The sequence below is a fragment of the Phascolarctos cinereus genome, unplaced genomic scaffold, assembly GCF_003287225.1.
Source record: "Phascolarctos cinereus isolate Bilbo 61053 unplaced genomic scaffold, phaCin_HiC Scaffold_9;HRSCAF=440, whole genome shotgun sequence".
Taxonomy (NCBI): domain Eukaryota; kingdom Metazoa; phylum Chordata; class Mammalia; order Diprotodontia; family Phascolarctidae; genus Phascolarctos; species Phascolarctos cinereus.
The window spans coordinates 192,785,224-192,805,907 of record NW_027556402.1 but is presented as its reverse complement, the minus strand read 5'-3'; the positions used below and the strand labels follow the sequence as shown (position 1 = coordinate 192,805,907).

General features: G+C 39.3%; 1 protein-coding gene and 1 pseudogene across 4 annotated transcripts in view; one reads left to right on the top strand and one right to left on the bottom strand.

Annotated features, from left to right (window-relative positions):
- Positions 1–20,684, bottom strand: part of SORCS2 (sortilin related VPS10 domain containing receptor 2) — a 1,236,053-nt gene that overhangs the window by 6,713 nt on the left and 1,208,656 nt on the right. For 2 of the 4 annotated variants that reach the window (XM_020992120.2, XM_020992121.2), the window contains exons 25-26: positions 19,072–19,174; positions 1,935–2,092 (exon numbers count right to left, since the gene is read on the bottom strand). In XM_020992120.2, the coding sequence (XP_020847779.1) occupies positions 1,935–2,092; positions 19,072–19,174 (261 nt within the window). The remainder of the gene's footprint in view (positions 1–1,934; positions 2,093–19,071; positions 19,175–20,684) is intronic. The other 2 variants (XM_020992122.2, XM_020992123.2) reach the window with 1 other exon arrangement.
- LOC144455328 (small ribosomal subunit protein uS10 pseudogene) lies at positions 6,059–8,377 on the top strand (annotated as a pseudogene).

Below are 20,684 nucleotides of genomic sequence, written 5' to 3'. Positions count from 1 at the left end.
GTTTCAACAGACTACTAAAGGGGCCCATGACACCAAAAATGGTTAAGAACCTCAGTTATAGAAGGCATTACAGTACATTATATAATATACAACATATATATTATATATACAATATTACATTAGAGCAAAAAATGTTGGGACTGGGAGACACCCTAGACTGCACAGACTGCTATAGCTGGTAGGGCCATTAGAATAATACCTGACCTTCATATAGAGTTTCAAAGCTTATAAAGTATTTTTCTCATCACAACCTTGTGAAGTAGGTGATACAAATATTGTATCCCCTGATTTTGGGTGAGGAATCTGAAACTCAGATTCAGTGACTTATCCAAGGTCACATAGCCAGTAAATGGCAGAATCTAGGATCAAATCCAAACCTTCTGACTCCCAGCCCAATGTTCTTCCCTCTACACCCTGCTGACCAGATGTCCTTGCCCACAGAATGGTCATATCCTATGCATGGATGCTTAAAGGGAAAAATGAATCCTTAAGGGCCATTTGCTGGGGAAATCAACAAATGGTCCTTGGGACCAGCATTTAAATGAATTAATTTCCATATAATGAACTGGACAGAATTTAACCTGGAATTCTTTAGATATGGGTCAGCCAGAGAGGGTGGAGGAAGGATGAGACACAGGAAAAAGAACTGGAGGAAATAGCCCATCTCCCACTTGTAGGGTAAATGGAATTTTCATCAGGACTTGTGAGCATCAGCCTCTTCATCTATAAAGTGAGTGGATCAGAATTGATAAATTTGTGAGGCTTCTCTTCTTTTCTGAATCTTCAGATTTATGATTTATGGTCTTTTTAGGAAGTTTGCCAGGAAGAACCAGATAATTGGTATCTACTTTGTTGTTGTCATCGTTCAAGAAATGAGTTTGGCATAATGGAAAGGGCACTGGATGGGAATCAGAAACCTAAATTCCAGTCACCATTTCCCTTGTTACTAGCTGTGTGACCTTCTTGGGGTGAGTCATTTAACTGTATTGAGCCTCAATTTTCTTATCTGTTAAATGAGGCTATTTCTTCATCTTCATTTGGGGCCTTAATTTTCTCATTATAAACTGGAATAATGCTTGCTCTTTCTCACAGGGCTGCCATGAAGCTCCAGTGAAATAAGGTGTGTAAAATGCATTTGAAATGGAAACTGATTTACTGTTGTTGAGGTTTTAGGTCTTCTGCACGGGTGCATTTCAGGAAATTTCTCTGTCTATACATTTGGCAGAAATGTAGGAAATTCTGATGTTAGTAGAAACACAAAAGGTTAGAATTGCAAGGTATTTCAGATGTCTAGTTTGATTGCTCCCTGAGCAGGAAATCTGATAGAATGGAAGTTCCTTGGGGGCAGAGGCTCATTGAATGATGGATAACCACTGGTTCACCAGCCTTCGCTTGAACACCTTTTATGATGTGATGCTGTGTAGTAGAAAGAGCCCTGGATTTTGAGGGAGAAGACCTGGTTCTGCTATTTTTTTAATCCATAGGGCAAGACATTCCCCACTCTACAATCCTTGGTTTTATTATCTGTAAAATGGGCAGGCTGGGTCAGCTGATTTCTAAGGTTCCTTCCATGTCGAAATCCTGAGATCCTTAAAATTTGCCTACTCGCCAAAGCAGCAACAAGATTCTCTGCTGGCAGATATGCTTTTGTCTCCCTCTCATAGTCCTGCTATGGTCATGTGACTTTCTTCACTTCCCATGTGTGGGGTGTTATCAGGTGTCTAAGTCATGAAACTGATATCTTCTCCCTTCCCCTAGCAAAAATGGTCAAGGGTCAACATGTTCCATTGATATCAACCTCTACCAGCTGAGTAAAAAATTGAGGAAAGGTTAAATGTGGGAAAGGGCGCTTGGTTCCCCCACCCCCAAAGAGTTTTTAAAGGGAAAAATTATTTTGTACTCAGCGAAAGGTGAATAAAGGAAGGTGAAGTTACCTCTGGTGTTACCTAGGGTTTGGGAATCCACATCATCATCTATAAACTCCTCACCCTGGATGATGTTCTGTGTATCCTCGCTGTGGTTGACTGGGCTGGTCATCTCTTGTTCCTTTTCATTGTGCATCTGGGCATAGACGGTTCTGCCAGGTAGTTTCCTGAGGTAGAGAAGAAAAAGATCTGGAAATGTATCTCATTGACATATGTGAAGTGTTCTGCAAATCACAGAGTGCTTTCTAAACTTGAAGTACACATCAATTATTATTGGTATTACTCAACTATTAAAAACACCAGTGATTTATGATCAGCATGGGGACTTAATATACAAGGGAGTTGCTATACCACATTGCCTCTCTCTCAATGGTGGTGATGATGGGTGGGTAGGGATGGTGGTAGTGATGGCAGTGGTGATCTCATGTAGTATCACCAAACTCCAACCTTAGCATGTTGTCTGACCTAAAATGAATTTGGATCCCACAAGGAGGGAGAATGTTGTGGGATCTTCTCCTTTGTTGGGGTATTTTAAATATAGCATGGCCATAGGCGATTCAATGGATAGAGCAGTGGCCCTGGAGTCCAGAGGACCTGAGTTCAAATGTGACTTCAAGCACTTATTAGCTGTGTGACCCTGCACCAGTCACTTAACCTTATTTGCCTCAGTTTCTTCATCTGTAAAATGAACTGGAGAAGGAAATGGCAAACCACTCCAGTATCTTTGCCAAGAAAAGCCCAAATGGGGTCACAAAGACAATCAAAATGACTGAACAACATATAACAACACTAAATTTAGCAATATATGAATGATACTAGTTTACATTTTTGTAGCACTTTAAGGTTTAGAAAGTATTTTGCTTAGAATAACCTCATGAATTGAATAGGATAGGTATCATTATTTTCCTTTAATGGATGAGGGAATGGAGGCCCTGAGAAATGAAACTATTTGTCCAGGGCTACACATCTAGTTAAATTCAGAGCTTAGGAATGAAATGAGAGCTCTCTCCTAATACCAAGTTCTATGCCTTATGAAGCCCTCTTAAGATTACAGATCACATCCATATGCGAATTAGTCTAGAAACACAAGCAAAAATATTGTTAGTTGTGTTTATAATAGAAATAATATTGGGCTGGATGTCAAAAGACCTGGCATTTTCCTTGCCTCCATAACACTTTCTAACTACTATTTTTGTTGTCTTCCCCATCAAAATGTAAGCTAGTTGAAAGCAGGGAATGTCTTACTTTGTTATGTTTGTATCTGACTGATTAACACAATGCTTGGCTCAAAGCCAGACCAGAATTCTATCAACATAACTGAAGATCACTGAGATTTAAAGAGCTCAGATTCAAATTGTAAAAAGATGAGATCAGAAAGCATTTCTTTGTACAAGTCTTGTGTGTACTTTGTGAGGTTGATCCCCAGGTATTTTACACATTTTTTTAGTTATTTGGAATGAAATTTTTCTTTCCATTCTTCTTTTTTTGTGTTTTGCTAGTGTTATATAGAAAGGCTGTTGATTTTGGAAGATTTATTTTGCAGCCTGCAACTTTGTCGAGGCTATTAATTGTCTCAATTAGTATCTTAGCTGATTCCCTAGGATTTTCCAAGTATACCATCATATCATCAGCAAATAGAGATAATTTTATCCCTTCCTTTCCTGTCTTTATGATTTTAATTTCTTTATTGTTGCTATAGCTAGCATTTCCAGAACAATATAAAATAATAGTGGGGGGTTGCTGCACTCTCATTTTTTTAGGAAAAGATTGTAGTGTATTCCCATTGCATGTAATGCTAACACTTGGTTTTAGATAGATCTTTTTATTTTTTTTAAAAAGGACCCTTTATATCTATATTGTGTAGGGTTCTTATCATAAAAGAACGCTATCCTCTATTAAAGGCCTTTTCTGTATCTATTGACATAATCATGTGTTTTTGGATGGTTTGGTTTTTAATATGCTTAATTATGTTGCTTTCTTAATATTGAGTCATCCTTGCATTCCCAGTATATATCACAGTGGGCTATAATGAATGATTTCTTGGATAAATTGCTGTAGTCTGACAGAATTTGATTAAAATTTTTGAATTAATATTCATCAATGATATTGACCTATAGTTTTCCTTCTGTGTTATATCTTTCCCTGATGTTTATGTATCAGGACTGTATTTGTTTCAAAAGGATTCTAGTAGGGTGCTTTCTTTCTTAAAACTTTTTTAGGATAATTTGTGAAGTATGAGTACTAATTTTTCTTTAAAAATTTGATAGAATTGTCCTGTGACTCTATCAGGACCAGGAGTTCATTTTTTTTAGTAGTCCCTTTCCTTTTCTGAGATTGGGTTATTTGAGATCTCTCTCTGATGTAGTAGTTTGGGAATTTTCTCCTTTAGACAGTATCTCCCTATTTCTTTTGTGTTCTCAGTTTTATTTGCATATAACTGTGCATAATAGCATCTGATTATTCTATTTCTTCTCTTCCTTCTCTCTATTTCTTTTGTTGTGATATCATCTTTGTTCACTTGCCCTCTTCCTTTTAATCAAATTAGCTAAAAGATTTGTTGATTTTATTAGTCTTTTCAAAGAACCAGCCTTTAATTTTATTTATCACTTTATAGGTTTTTGTTTCCAATTTATCTATTTTTATATAATTTTTAATATCTCCTTTTATTTTAGGTTTATTTGTTGGCTTTCTAATATTTTAAAATGAATATTCAGTACATTAATCCTCTCCTTTTCCATTTTGTTAATGTATGCTTATAGGGACATAATTTTTCCCCTGGAGACCGCTTTGGCTGCATCCCAGAAATTTTTATATGCTGTTTCATCGTTATCATTTTCCTTCAAATAATTATGATTTGTTCTTTGAATCATTCATTATTTAGGATTTCATTGTTAAGTCTCCATGTGTTCCCTGAACCCATATGACAATTTTTATTACGTGATGCTCTGTAAAAGATAAGTATTTACATTTCTGCCTTTTTACATTTGTTTAAAATATCTCTGTGCCTTACTAAATGGTCAATTTTTGCAAAAGCTCCATGTAGTGCTGAGAAATATATGTATATATACTTTTGCAGCCCCATTTAGATGTCATAAGTCTTTGACCTCTAGTTTCCCCAGCAACTTATTCAGTTCTATATTTTTTTTCTTCTGTTTATCTTTCTGTTAGGTATATCCAAAACTGAGACGGATGTTGAAGCCTCCCAGCATTTTTGCGTTACTATCTATTTCTTCCTGATATTGGTTTCCTGTCTATGACTCCTTTCAACATTATATAGTTTCTTTGTTTATCCTTTTTAAAAAATATTATTTGTTTTTGTTTTGTCAGCATGATTGCAACTACTGATTTTTTTTTTATTCACTTGATGTGTAGTAAATTATTTTTCCATCCCCTCAATTTTATTTTGGGTATGTCTTTTTTTTTTTTTTATATGAGTGTTTTGTAAGCAACATGGTTCTATTTTTCTTATCCAATCTGTCACTTTCTCATTTCATTGGATTGTTTAATCCATTCATCTTTAAAGTTATTCTTATCCCCTCCCCCTGCTGTAGTTACAGTATTATGTCTCTTTTATTGTTTTATCTTATTCTTTTTTAAGGTGATCCTATTCCCACTATCTCTCTCCTTATCCCTGGTGCCCCCTCCTCTTTGTTACTCCTTTCTTTTTTTAGAGTTTTATTAATACATTTCTTTAATTCTTCCACTCTTTTTCCTTTTAGGTAAATAAATCCCCTTCCTCCCTCCCCCCGCCTTTAACTTCAACTAGTCTTATTCATTAGTTGTTGTTTTTTTAAATTTCATTTTTTTGGTGTCCCTTTCCAGAGGGGGTTCCTCTTACATCTCTTCATCATTTATCATCTCTTTCTGTTTCCTCTAGTCCCTCCTTCTCTGGTTCATGACCTCTTTAATTATCCAGCCACTCTCTAGACTCTGTATTCCTTATGCAATCAAAACTTTTGAGGTATTCATTCTGGGCTCTGCCCTCTAGTGGTAATTTATACCACTGCCTTGTAGAGCTTGCCTCATGGATTCCCCTTTTCTATTGTGCCTCATGCCTAGAACAATTCCTATTCTTGCTGGCGACAGAGAAGACAGTGCCCTATGTCAGGACCCTCTTCCTCAAATCCCTGATTATGCAACCTACCACTGATCTCCAACCTCCTTCTGGTTACCTTCTTTCACTATTTGCCTGGATCTCTGTGGATCCAAGTCCTCCCCCACCCCCAGGTGCCAGTTGACCCCAGGAGTTCCAGTTCTCCCCCTTCTGAGAGAAGATGAGTCTTTTCAAATAACGAATCCTTCAGACAATACCCAACACAAGATCCCCAATCTCTTTTCACAGAATACCTCTTTTCACCCATTAGAGCACTCATCAGTGAAACCTCCTCTACCTACCAAAGCAAGGTCCCACCACCCTCCTTTTCTATCTTTTCCCCCTCTTCATCCACTCCTTTCCAGACTCTTCTCTTCCTGAGATGACAAAGATCACTTTTCCGTCATTGATAGCCTTCGATTTAACCTGGGCACATCACATACTTCCCTCTATCACCCTCCTCCCTTTCATGCACACTTCCACTTTGTAATGCAATCCCATGAAAAACATTGATTTGTCTGTAGGCAGGATGTTATGAGGTTCTGTCCATGACCTGCCTCTTCACTCTTGCTTCCCCCTGACTTCTGTTTTCACCTCTGCTCCTTGTGCATATTTAAAAACAAGTCTCTTGCTGGTCTCTCTGCCCTTACTCTTTTGCTGTTGTGGCCCTTGGCTGTTGCATTTTTTCCACTGTATTTCTGTTTTCTGGTATGTTCAAGAAGCAAATAATCTCTTCAGGTCTAAGAATGTTTCAAATGGCTCTTTTATTGAATATCTTTTTTTTTTAATTTATGTTTAAGCTCAGATTTTCAGGATAGGTCACCTTGGGCTGCATCCAGAGCTCAGCTGCTCTTCAGAACACATTGCATACCCTCCTGCATTTTCTGATAGATGCAGAATAGTATTGTCTTATTCAAATTTCTGTCCCTTTGTATTTCAAGATCTTTCTCCTAGTTGCTTGCAGAGCTGGTTATTTCTGAATTAAAACTTTAAATTCAACCAGTACATGTCTTGGAGTTTGTAGGCTTGGATTTTTTTTTTGTGGGGGTGATCTACGAACTATTTCAATTAGTATTTCATTTTCTGAGTGCAGAAGTTCTTAGTAAGGTTTTTTTTTTTGTATTATAGTGTTCTTGTGTCATAGTTTCCTTGCATTCTTGCAGTTAGGTTTTGTGAATTGTGTTCTTCTGGGTGACCTATAGTCCTTGGGTTGTCTCTATGCATCCTCTCATTGAGATCATTATGTTTTGCTTGTATGGATGATATATTTTCTTTTAATGCTACTGTTTCCCGCACTTCTCTTAGATTGTTCTTCACTTTGGTGTATTTGTATTCCCAATTCATTGTCCTTTCTTTTGTTTCTCTGGTGAGACTTGGTATTGCAGATTCCAGTTTTTCTATTTGGCCGATTATTATTATTATTATTATTATTATTATTATTATTATTAATTATTTGCTGTGAAGGACACAAGTTCTGCTCTCCCAACTCTCATTTCTCTTTCAAACCACTCAGGAACAGTGTGTTGTGGTTTCCAGCTCTTCTCAAATTCCATAGGGTCTTTTGTCTTATCAATTGTTAGATCATTTTCCTTTTTTTGCAGTGTTTATTCATAGAGGCTAAACTTGTTTACCAGTTCTGGAGGCTGTATTTCTTTCTGTTGTTAATATTTTCCCTGGCTCTTTGGTGAAGGTATTCCCGCTGCAGCCGCGTGGAGCCCACAGTCGCTGCCTCTCTTCCTCCTGACTCATCACTGTTCGCTCTCACCGAGGAATAAGTCGGTCAGGAAGCCGTTCCTCTGCCGTGGCATTCAAAGACACCCGCAAGACCCTCGTGGAGCCTGAGGTGGCCATTCACCGGCTCCAGATCACCCTCACCAGACGCGATGTGAAATCCCTCGAGAAAGTGTGTGCTGACGTAATTAGAGGAGCCCAAGAGAAGAACTTGAAAGTGAAGGGACCTGTTCGAATGCCCACTAAGACACTTCGAATCACTAGAAAAACTCCTTGCGGTGAACGTTCAAAGAGTTGGGATCGGTTCCAGATGAGAATCCACAAACGCCTTACTGATTTGCACAGTCCTTCTGAAATTGTCAAACAGATCACTTCTTTGTTCATTTTTTTTTAGGCAGTTGGGGTTAAGTGACTTGCCCAAGGTCACACAGCTAGTGTCAAGTGTTTGGTCTGAGGCCGGATTTGAACTCATGTCCTCCTGACTTCAAGGCCAGTGCTCTATCCACTGCGCCACCTAGCTGCCCCTATCAGATCACTTCTATCAGCATTGAACCTGGTGTAGAAGTTGAAGTCACCATTGCAGATGCCTAAGCAATCATCTCTTTTAATAAATTGATTGCAACTATAAAAAAAATATTTTCCCTGTTGATTTATCTGCTTATGAAACCTCTGGTAATTTCAAACTTTTTTTCCTCCCTGTTTTTCCTTAGTGCTCACTTTCCGAGTTCCTCCCCTCTGATGGCAGTTTCCTTGGGGTTAGATCTCAAAGTATTTCAGTTTCTTCCCATACTGGGCCATTGATGGCTCACTGGTCTGTGCCCTAAGTGATTGTGTGTGTCTGTGTGTCTGTGGGAGGGGGGGAAAGGGGGGGACAGAACTGACCCTAGCTGGATGCTGAGCTCTTTTACAAAGCCAGCATAATGCTTCACAGTCTCTTCCCCACCTTCACCTCCCATTTCCTGTTTCCCAGTTCTCTGGCTCAGTAGTGCATAATGCTGCCACACTGATACCACTGTGGCCAGGGGTGATTTTTGTTATTTGAAGTTTGGTTCTCCAAGGCTCTGGGAGAAGAGAGGGGTGGGGTTGAACTCTATTTCAAGCCTGGATCCATATCCTTTACTTTTCCCTCTGTTCCTCTGCTCTACTGCAGGAAAAAAAAATGTAGCACAGAATTCTGCCCTGGCATTTGCCATCAAGACCCCAGTAGACTTGACACCCTGAAGCCCAGATCTCCATAGCATTGTCTATAAGGAAGGAGAAGGGGACTAGAGTGAATGGATTTTATTGAAAACTCAAGGGCTGGGTCACCTTTGGCACATAATTTCTGTTTTGAAGAGGTTTGAGAGTTCATAAGGATCAGAGAAAATGTTTAGTCCTCTACCTTATTGGTCAAGTGACCCAGAAGTCTCAGTTTTGTCTTCGAGTAAAATGTATTTCTGTAAACTCTGTGTGTTTGTGTGTGTGTGTGTGTATGTGTGTGTGTGTGTGCAGTCTTCCTTTTTTTTTAACCAGTTCAGATGAGAGTGAGGTTTAAGTGTCAGCCACTCCCCCATCCCACTTCTTCCTTGCCTATATATCTACTTGTGCTCCCTCATTATGTTAGACAACTTGTCCTAACTTTCCTTTTTCTTCCCACCCCCATCCCATAATATATTCCTCTCCCTATCCTTTTCCATATATAATATCTATATCTACATGTATACATACATATTATTATATATTATATACATCATACATAATATAATATTCATACAATTATACATTATACAATTATATATACATCTATATGTAAAATATGTATACATAAATGCAATTAAAATCATTATACAATATAAGTACATTATATAATATTACATATATATTTAGATATAACTTCCCCATACTTGAATTAAGAAGTTTGTTCTTGTTTAATCCTTTTTCATTGTTCATTTAGGTTTACTTTTTTTATGTTTCTCTTCACTTCTGTGTTTGATCTTAACAGTTTATACATAGTTCTGATCTTTTTATCAGGAATACTTTGAAGCCCTCTATTTCGTTAAAGATCCATTTCCCCTTCCTCCCCCCCTCTCCCCTTCTGTAGCAGTACTCAGTTTTACTGGGCAAGTTATTTTGGGCTGTAACTTTATATCATTTGCCTTCTGGAATATTGTATTGTGCTCCTCTACATAAGTGACTGATTAATCATGTATGATCCTGACTGAGGCTTCCCACTACTTGAATTCTTTTTTTTCTTTTCTTTTTTTTCTGGATGCCTGCAGTATCTTTTTTTCCTTTGACCTGGAAGCTGGATTTTGGCTATGATGTTCCTGGGAGTTTTCATTTTGTGATTTCTTTCAGGAGGTGTGACAATTAAAGTCTTTCTATTTCTACTTTGCTCTCTGGTCCTAAGAGATCTGGGCAACATTCTTTTAAAATTTCTTGAAATAAGATGTGTAGGCTCTTTTTTTTTTGATACTAGCATTGAGATAGTCCAATAATTCTTAATTTTTTTTTCTCCTTAATCTGTTTTCCAGGTCAATTGTTTTTGCTATGAGATACTTTAAATTATTTTTTCTACTTTTTCAATCTTTTTACTTTGTTTTAAGATTTCTCATTGCCTCAGGGAGTCATTGGTTTCTACTTTGTCCATTCTAATTTTCAGGGAATTTATTGCTTGGGCAAGATTTTGTGCCTCTTGTGCCAAGCTGTTAATTTTCTTTCCAATTCTTTTCTTCTATAGATCTGAATCCTCCCCAGCCCCATTTTTGCCCCAAGAACTCTCATTTTATTTCTAAAAAAGTTTTTTTAGCTTACCAAAAATCCATGCTTCATTTCTTCCATTCTAGTTTAATTTTTGCCCAGGCTGTGTTTTAGTATGAGGCTTTGCTTGTAGATGTTTTGGAGTAATTTTCTTCTTCTAGATTTGCGTTTTGAACTTCCCTTCCACCATAACAACTCTTTATGGTAGAATTCCTTTTATTTGTTTAATCATTCTTCCAAGCTTCTTTCTGACTTCAGACTTTATATTAGGGCTGGGCTCTGTGGCATTTCTGGAGGGAGGGTCTGGGCCAATCCCTTTGCTGCTTTCTTAGAGTGTTGAATATTGTATAATTTCAGGGACAGGCCTGAGACCTGCCAGATTTCAGTGCTCCTAGATTGGTCTGATCCATGGCAAAATCTGTTTGCTACCTCCTTGATGTAAGCACTGCAAGTTCCTAACCTGGGTTTGGGTCTAAGCAAGAGTAGACTGTTATTGGACTCAGCTCCCATCAGTCAGTTGGAAAGCCCTCTTGTTTTGGAGTGGCAGAATTGCAGGTTCCTTTTTGGTCTAGGATTCCTACCCTGGTTATTCTTCTACAGGCTGGGTTAGATGCCCTGTGCCTGGGTCTGAACCACTCCTCTGCTACTGCTGGCCTTTTCAACTTCCTCCTTTCTCCAAGAGTTGCCTCGGAATGCCACCAGAAATGCCATTTCTGACTACATTCCACCCTGAATCTGTGACCCAGAACTGGGGGGAGGATTGCAAAGCTACCAATTGGCTCCTCTTTCCATTGTAGTGCCCTGGTGCACAGGCTCTCCCTGGATATTGCAATGTACCAGGCATGGCACACTCTTGGCCCAATTCTGTCCCCATTCTTAGCATACCTCACTCCCAATTTCCCTCTGCTGAGCTGGGATTGAAAAAAATGACTTACTGTGACTTCTTCAGGCTTTCCCCATCAGGATATAGCCCAGTGCATTTTCTAGTTCTCTTTGGAGGTGTTCTGGGGATGGGAGCGTGCCATGTTGCTTCATGCCTCTGTGACATCTTGGCTCTGCCCTCTTTGGGGCTGCTTCTTTGAACCCACACCTGCCTATAAATTACCATGTTTTCTCCTCACTTAAAAATCTACTTAATTTTAACTGTTTGCGGGCAATCAATCACTCTGTCACTTATTAGCTGCATCACCTCGATGAACCACAGATTCTTCATTTGCTAATTGTAGGCACTGCTTGACTTTGGGCAAGCTACTTCTACTCTCTGGTCCTCAGTTTCTCCTTCCGTAAAATGCTAAATTCTTTACTTGTACTACATTTACTACAAAATATTGTGGGTTGGTGGCTGGGGCAGAAGGAATGTTCTGTAAACTCCAAACTATAAAGCAATGTGAGTTGTTAATATTGTAATTTACAATCCCCTCACAGACACTACTCACTCTAAGAATCCATGAAAGTCATAAAGGTTTCAATGAACTGAGATAAATTTAAGTTACACGACCCCTGAACCACAGCTTTGAAACTTGACTTCCTGGAGAAAGATGTGAAAGCCAGATATGAGAATACAACCCTCTCACAACAACACTACATACACAGTGAGGCAATTACTATGAATCATCTCCCCTTCCACTTGGCCCCTGCTTTACTCTCTCAAGGGTAGCCAGGAAGGGTGATAGAACATGAACAGAGTCTGGTACTTGTGAATACTTCCAGAAGGAATTTCAGAAATGAGACTAATGTGTTTACCACAGAAGGGCTTAACTTAATAATGGTCCATGATCCACTGGTTCTAGCTCACCGATTTGGCATTGTTGGGCCATTTTTGTCAGATCCATGGGTTCTAGCTCACCGATCTGGTATTGTTGGGCCATTTTCATCAGATCCATTGGTTCTACAACTCACCGATTTGGCATTGTTGGGCCATTTTCATCAGATCCATTGGTTCTAGAGCTCACTGATTTGGCATGGTTGGGCCATTTTCATCAGATCCATTGGTTCTAGAGCTCACTGATTTGGCATGGTTGGGCCATTTTTGTCAGATCCATGGGTTCTAGCTCACCGATTTGGCATTGTTGGGCCATTTTTGTCAGATCCATTGGTTCTAGAGCTCACCGATTTGGCATGGCTGGGCCATTTTCGTCAGATCCATTGGTTCTAGAGCTCACCGATTTGGCATGGTTGGGCCATTTTCGTCAGATCCATTGGTTCTAGAGCTCACCGATTTGGCATGGTTGGGCCATTTTCGTCAGATCCATTGGTTCTACAGCTCACCGATTTGGCATGGTTGGGCCATTTTCATCAGATCCATTGGTTCTAGAGCTCACTGATTTGGCATGGTTGGGCCATTTTTGTCAGATCCATGGGTTCTAGCTCACCGATTTGGCATGGTTGGGCCATTTTCATCAGATCCATTGGTTCTAGAGCTCACCGATTTGGCATGGTTGGGCCATTTTTGTCAGATCCATTGGTTCCAGCTCACCAATTTGGCCTGGGTGGGCCATTTTCATCAGATGCATGGGTTTTAACTCACTGATTTGGCACAGTTAGGCCATTTTTGTCAGAGACAGCATGAAGTGGTAGAAAGGGGTGTGAAACAGAGGAATTGGGTTCAAATCCTGTTGCTGTTACTCATGAGCTGTGTGACTTTCTGTAAGTCTGTTGGCTGCTCTGGCCTCAAATTACTTCACTTGTAAAATTAGGGTGAGTGAACCAGAAGATCTCTGCAGTTCCTTCCAGTTCCAAATTCTATGATCTTATGATTATTGTAAGGAGAATAGGATGAAGTAGGGCAGAGGGGTGGAAGATAGGGCTTTGGGAAACACTGATGTTAGTGCCAACTGTTTACATTGGCATTCAGAATAATAATGGACCAAAGACTGTTTTCCAGTAGACACCACATGGATGTGCAGGTGTCTCCCTTCAGATATGAAGTCTTGCGTCTTCTATGTGTATGTCCTCTCTCTTCCTTTTCCCTCATTAGGACCTCTTTGGAGCTGCCAGTATTACAGGATTTTAGTAACATGTAGTAACAGTAACATCTAGAACTAGAGTGAATCTGCAGGGAATCTAGTCCTATATCCTCATTTTATTAATGGGGAAACTGAGACACAGAGATATAAAATTACTTGCCCAAGGTCACACAGGTAATAAGTGAAAAAGCAAGAATTTGAATTCAGGTTTTCTGACTCAAGATCCAATGTATTTTCTGCCATATTGTTGCTTCTCCTCTTTCTGAGGAGGATCTCTCTTCTTGGGTAGTCTTATCTGTCTATTTTCTCTTGTGCCTTCTTCTGTGTCTTTCTCCCAGTGGAGCCTTGTTTCCTTTTAGGCATGAAGGGTCAGTCAAGTGTATGGATTCTATTGTCAAAGTGGTATCAGCTCAGTGATTGTCACTCCTACTGCTCCAGTGGTTCTTCTGGGCTCACGCTTGCTATACTTGCAGATATCCCAAAGGGCAATGGAGAAGCTAAATGACTTGGCCATAGTCATACAACTAATAAATGTCAGAGGCTGGATTTGAACTTTGGTCTTCCTACTGGCTTTTAAGTCTGGTACTCTATCCACTTAGCCATCCTACCTCTAGGTGTATGAAAGTCATATAAAATATATCAAGGAAACACAGGAATGAAAAAGAAAGTGGACTTTTACTAGATTGTGAGTTCCTTGAGGGCAAGAACTTTCTTTTGGCTCTTTTTGTATCCCCATTCTTAGCATAGTGCCTGGCAGACAGTATGTGGTCATGGAGTGAGGGAAAAGGATAAGTCGCATCTGCACTAGTACTCCTGGCCTATTAGAAGAACCAAAAGAAGGGCTTTCACATAGTGAGTAGATCCCCTGGGGAGGATTTGTAGAATGACATGAATAAGAATTGCAAAAGATGAAAATTTAGAGATACGTTGCAACCTATACCAGTGGAAGGAGATGAAACTGGGGGTCCCACCAGATATCAAAGCATCATGGGAGGGTCAATGTATATATTGAATATTTGAGTGTATCTATGATCTCATTGATGTGATTATTGCTTCAAGTGATGCAGACCATAGTCTTCCTTGCTTGCCCATCTGTAGTAAAAAAAAATCTAAGTTTCAAAAACATAGCAAGCTCCAGTTAATTTTAAATTCTTGTTTCACATAAAGCTTTTAGGCAAACCATCTGCATTAGATTCACACTTTGATGAGAGTTACCAGTGTCTGTGGACTAGAATATGTGTGTGTGTGTGTGTGTGTGTGTGTGTGTGTGTGTGTGATATGTGCCATGTGATTGTGAACCAATGGGAGCAGTTTGCATAGTGGTTAGATAGCCCACATTCAGTCAAGAAGACCATGATTCAAGTCTTACTTCCAACACATCCTGGCTGAATAACAGCAAGCAACTCATTTAACCTCTTAATTCTCCAGACAATTCTTTAAGACAGTGAATTTTATGGTAGGTGCTGATCCCTATTTTCTATGCTGGGATTTTCCATAGCGATGAAATCACATGTCTGAGCCAATAATGATGATAACGAGAACATGGCAACAATAATGCAATGGCCTTGTTGCTTTTCAAGGTTTACAAAGTACTTCTTGACAATAACCATAACGAGATATTTAAAGCATTTTTATCCTTATTCTTTTGTTGTTGTTCAGTCATTCAGGTGTGTCCGACTCTTCGTGACCCCACAGACCACAGGGGGCCAATACTATCCATTAGGTTTTCTTGGCAAAGATGCTGGGGTGATTTGCCCATTTCCTTCTCCAGTGGATTAAGGCAAATGGGGTTAAGTGACTTGCCCAGGATCACACAGCTAGTCAGTATCTGAGGCCACACTTGAATTCAAGTCTTCCTGACTCCAGGCCTAGTGCTCTATCCACTGAGTCACCTAGCTGCCTCCTATCCCTGTTCTACTGATAAGAAAATGAAAGATAATAGTAATAAATAAAAAATAAAAAAATAAAGATAATAATAAAAATTAAAGATAATTTGCCCATGGTCACATAGCTAAGAGTCAGAGGTAAGATTCAAGTTCAGGTCTCTCATCTCTACGCTAACGATTGTTAGATTTATCTCCCCAGCCTTAACCTCTCTTCTAACCTCCAGAATCACATCTTTAACTGCTTATTAAATATCTCAAGTCGAATTGCTATAGACATCTTAAATTCATCATATCCCACACTTAGCTCATTATCTTTCTCCCAAAGCCCTCTCCACTTCTAGATTTCCCTATTACTATCAATGGAACCACCATCTTCTCAGTTACCAAGGCTTACAATCTAGGTATCATCCTTAAAACTTTGCTTTCTCTCGCCTCTCATGTTCACTCCATTGCTGGATCCTGTCAGTTTTACCTTTGTAACAACCCTTCCTTATATACCTTTTTCTCTAACAGTGCTTCTACCTTGTGGAGGCCCTCATGATGGCATTCCTGAACCATTGTAGTAACCTTCTGATTGATCTCCCTGTCTCAAGTTTCTTCCCACTGCAGTCCACTCCCCACTTAGCTGTGAAAGTGATCTTCCTAAAGTGTAGGTCTGACCATGTCACCTCCCTATTCACCAAACTCCAGTAGGATCAAATATAAAATGCTCTACTTGGCATCTGAAGCCTTTACCAACCTGCCCCCCTAGTGCCTTTGCAGTCCTATTCCCCCTTACTTCCTGCAACATACTCTGCAATCCGTTGACATTTGCCTCTTTGCTGTTCCTCGTACAAGATTTTCCCACTACTGTAATTGTTCCCCATGCCTGGAATTCTGTACTGCTTCATCTCTGCCTCCTTTGAGTCCTGGCTAAAATTCCATCTTCTAATAGAAGCCCTTCCTGATCGCCCTTAATGCTAGTGACTTCTCTCTCTTGATTGTTTCTAATTTTTCTTGTCTATATCTTGCTTATATATAGTTGTTTATGTGCCATCTCCCTCATTAGACTGTGAGTACGTTGAGGGCAAGGATTGTTTTTTGCCTTTCTTTGTATCCCCAGCACATTGCCTGGCACTTTGCTGTCTGACTGAAAAATCAATGCTATTTCCACTATATTAAGCTTTTTCTAGTAGCAGTAATAGGAAAAGAGATATTTGGATTAGGCTGAAATTCTAGTTTCATCATTAACGTACCAGTCAAGTCCCTAAACCTATCTGGGCCTCAGTTTTCTCATCTGTAAACAGGGACCACTAATACTTATACTACCAACAGACTAACAGGTGATTGCAAGGAAAGTGCTTTGTAAACATTTTAAGTTTTACTGATATAGACATGGACACTGTTAGATTATTATTATTTGTTTGTTGTAATGGAAGCTCTTGACCTACTGTCCAGGTCCATGTTCATGTAAGCTCTTTTGAATATTAATTAGGGGGGATCTGTAAGAGATATAATAGAGAGCTCTTTTATTTTTTTTGAATTGTAGCAAAATCATGGAATATTAAAAAAAAAATAATCATTCTGCCAGCCAGATTTCATTAGGTCTAAGCTTGGGCATATTTGCCAGCTAATCCGCAGGTGCAGAATCCAATCATCAGCTTCTCGGATGTTCTGTTCATCTTCTCAAATTCTCATCAGTAGCAGCTCGAAGTAAGTCCAAATGAAAATTTAAACTCCCTTGTAATTTCCAAGAGCAAAATTCTTAAAAAAAATAACAACAACAACAACACTAAAATTAAAGGGTAGGGGGAGTGGAAGCTTTTCTACTCTAGCATGTACTTCTTATTTTCATCAAAGGAAGAGACACTAACACAGACTTCCAGAATGGCAGCTGGCCCCAGGAGGAGAATTTTGTTTCTTCTTAAGGGAAAAAAAAGTCCAAACTAACAACCCCAAAACTTCCCTGCTCCATTTGTCTTTGGGAACTGTGTTGGTGTCTAATTGTGCCTGACCACAGGGATAATGAAGGGGTTTAAATTCCCAGTATCTGGTAATGGATACTCCTGGCGCCTTTATGAGATGTGAGGCCAGACTTCGGCTGGGTTGCCATTGAGATAACATTATTGTGCACATCAACCATTTTTACAGCATGTTGCAATGTGATGGGGCATCCCAGACAGCACAGTGAGGCTCTTAGTCCTCCATAGGTGGGCACCAGATTAATATTTCTCACCTCCCATAAAAAGTTAACATATATTATAAGCTAGAGGAAAAGGAAGGTTTGTCACCGGGAAGATGGAGATGCATGGGTGATGGGCACTAAAGAGTGTCACTTTTTAAAAGAATTCCAGCAATCACAATGCTTTTTCTAAGAGTGGGTATGGGACTTTAAATTCTTCCTGCTCTCAGGAAGGTCTGGATGTTTTACATTTTTGGCCAAAGCCTAACCTAAGAGTATAATTGGGAATGTGTGTTCAGTGATATATGGACTCTCCCTGACCCCATTTGGCGTTTTCTTGGCAAAGATACCAGAGTGGTTTGCCATTTCCTTCTCCAGCTCATTTTACAGATGAGAAAACTGAGGCAAACAGGGTTAAGTGACTTGCTCAGGGTCACACAAATAGGAAGTATCTGAAGCTGGATTTGAACTCATGAAGATGCGTCTTCCTGATTCCAAGCCTAGTGCTCTATTCACTGCACCACCTAGCTGCCCTGGCACATAGCATATATGTTTGTTGATTAACTGATTAATTGGTGTGCCTCATACTGAGGGCCTACATTTGGTGGATTCTTTAGCTCTTTCTCTTCCTTCCTCCGTACAAAATATATCCACTGTGACATCATGCTCTATCAGTCGCACTGAGAATCAAACACTCAGAGTTAAAAGTAGCCTTAAACCTCATCTGATGCTAACTTCTCCCTGATCACGAATCTCATCTGTTCTATCTATTGCCATTAAGCCTTTGCTCGAAGCCCCATGGGTCTTCCACCCATTGCCTCCTGAGGCAACTGCTTCCAGTTTTTGGGTAGCTCTAAATGTTTGAAAGTTCTTCCTTAACATCAAGTCTAAATCAGCCTCTGCAACTTATAGCTCATAGTTCTCCTGCCTTCTAGGGATAAGTAATATTCCATTACTTCTTCTTCCCTATAAGCCTTTCAGACACTTGGGGATAGTTATTAGGCCTCCTTCCCTTACCCTTGATTTCATCACCTTTCACTCTTTTCATTTTGGGTGCTAAAGGAAACCTAGTTTCTGTCAGAGGACACTGCATTCTTGTTCACTCTCGTTCTTGCTATGTCCCTTAACACACTGGCCTTAACTGGCCTAGATACTAGATACTAGAAGTAGCTTTAGAAATAGTATAATATGAATTCCATATTTTATAGACCAGGAAACTGATGCTCAGAGGTAAGATGACTTGCTCAGTGTCACTCAGGTAATAAGTGGTTGACTTGAAGGCCCATGCTCTTTCCACTTCACCCAATCTCATGAATGAATGATAAGTGAATTCTTAGACTTCTTCCTATCATTCTGTGAATTTAAAAAGGGCATGATGACTTCAATTAGAGCTGTGGAGGAGCTCTACTGGTAGAATCTCAGGCTCTGATGACAAATAAATGTGGGCAATATTCTGGAGACAAGGCATACTCCTTACACCACATGGAGGATTTCCAATGCTATTTACATAGAGCAACATGTTACATACATCTATTATTTCATTGCCTGAAAGAAATGAAACTGGACTTGCCTTTTAAATTTGTAGAGGATGAATGCTCCTACTGCAAAGAGGCAGATAAGGAAAAGAACAATGAGGGCCCAATATCCCCCTCCTCCTCCAATCCTTTGAGAATCTGCAAATCAATGAGATGGTTAGTAGATTGTCTCCATGAGCTATCCAACTGATCTGGAGTAAAGACCCAGCACCTGGAATTCTACTTCTATCCTTGGTTTCCTTTAGATAAGGCATACCTTAAATTGGAGAGGTCAGGCTTAATGGAGGATTGACAATAAAAGGATTTCAAGGAATGTGACCTTTGTTCAGTCACTTGCCCTCTCAGGGACTCAATTTCCTCATTTGCAAAATGAAGTATTTGGGCTAGATTTCTAAGGTCACTTCCAACCTAAGCATTCTATGTTTTATGTACCAAGTTTCGTTCCAGCTCTGACATTCAGTGAGCCTCTTACTTAAATGAAAGGTTCTAAATGTGGGGAGAGGCTCTCCCCTGTCACAGGGAAGATGGAGATACATGGGTAATGGGCACTAAAGAGTGTCACTTTCTAAAAGCATTCCAGCAACCAGAATGCTTTTTCCCAGGGTGGGTATGAGACTTTGAATTCTTTCTGCTCTCAAGTAGGTCTGGATTTTTTGCATTTGTGGCCAAAGTCAAAACTAAGAGTCTAAAAACATATTTTAAAAACATATTTTGATAAATATTTTAATACGACCTGTTTCTTTAGTAACCTTATCTATTTTATTTTATGCATTAAAATATCATTCTGTTCTTTTTTGCATGTAATTGGGGGGGGGAATAAATATCAAGTCATCAAAACATATTATTCTGAGAAGGGGAACTATAGACTTCACCACACTTTCAAAGACACAAAAAAAGTGTAAGAACCCCTGACTTAGGTCATAACTTGGTATTTGTATTTCAATGGATACTAGGATTTAGATTCCTGTGGGACCAACAAAAATATGCATAGTTCCTTCCCTTAGGTATTTCATTTACGTATTTTATAATAGAAGTCAGAGCACTGAAAGCACACCCTTCCCCCCTCTTTACAGATGTTGGGGGACATGGATGTGGAATATTTCAAATCCTGTTAATTGTTACTGAGGTGTTAGCTGATTTTTCTAAAATGTTTTTTGGGTTTTTCTTTTAAAAAATCTGTGTTACAAGGCACAGCTGAGAGAGAGAAGGGGTATATTCAGAAATTAATGTGATATAAAAACAAAAGACATCAATAAAAATCAGATTAAGAAAAAAAGGCAAGTATTTGGAGAGCTGGGGAAAGCTCTTTAGTCCCTACTGAGTTTATCATTCAAAGAAGAAAAAAAATTAATAAAATCAAGAAGGAAAGAGAGAAATTGCAGCCCATAGGAATTAGAGGACTGAAGAGCTTAGTTTCAAGAGTACAGTTGAATCCTGCAACTGTATTCATTAATTACAACTTTCCTGGTTTCATTTTTATGCATGGTTTTCACATTTTTTTATGATTCATAGAAGCATTGGCTTTAGAGCTGAGAGGGAGCCGAAATCATCAAGTGGGAACCTTAGGAGAGACCTTCAAATGTTGCACTTAAGATGGCAGAATCCAACGTTCTTATTTTGTAGATGAAGACATTATGAAATCCTTTGG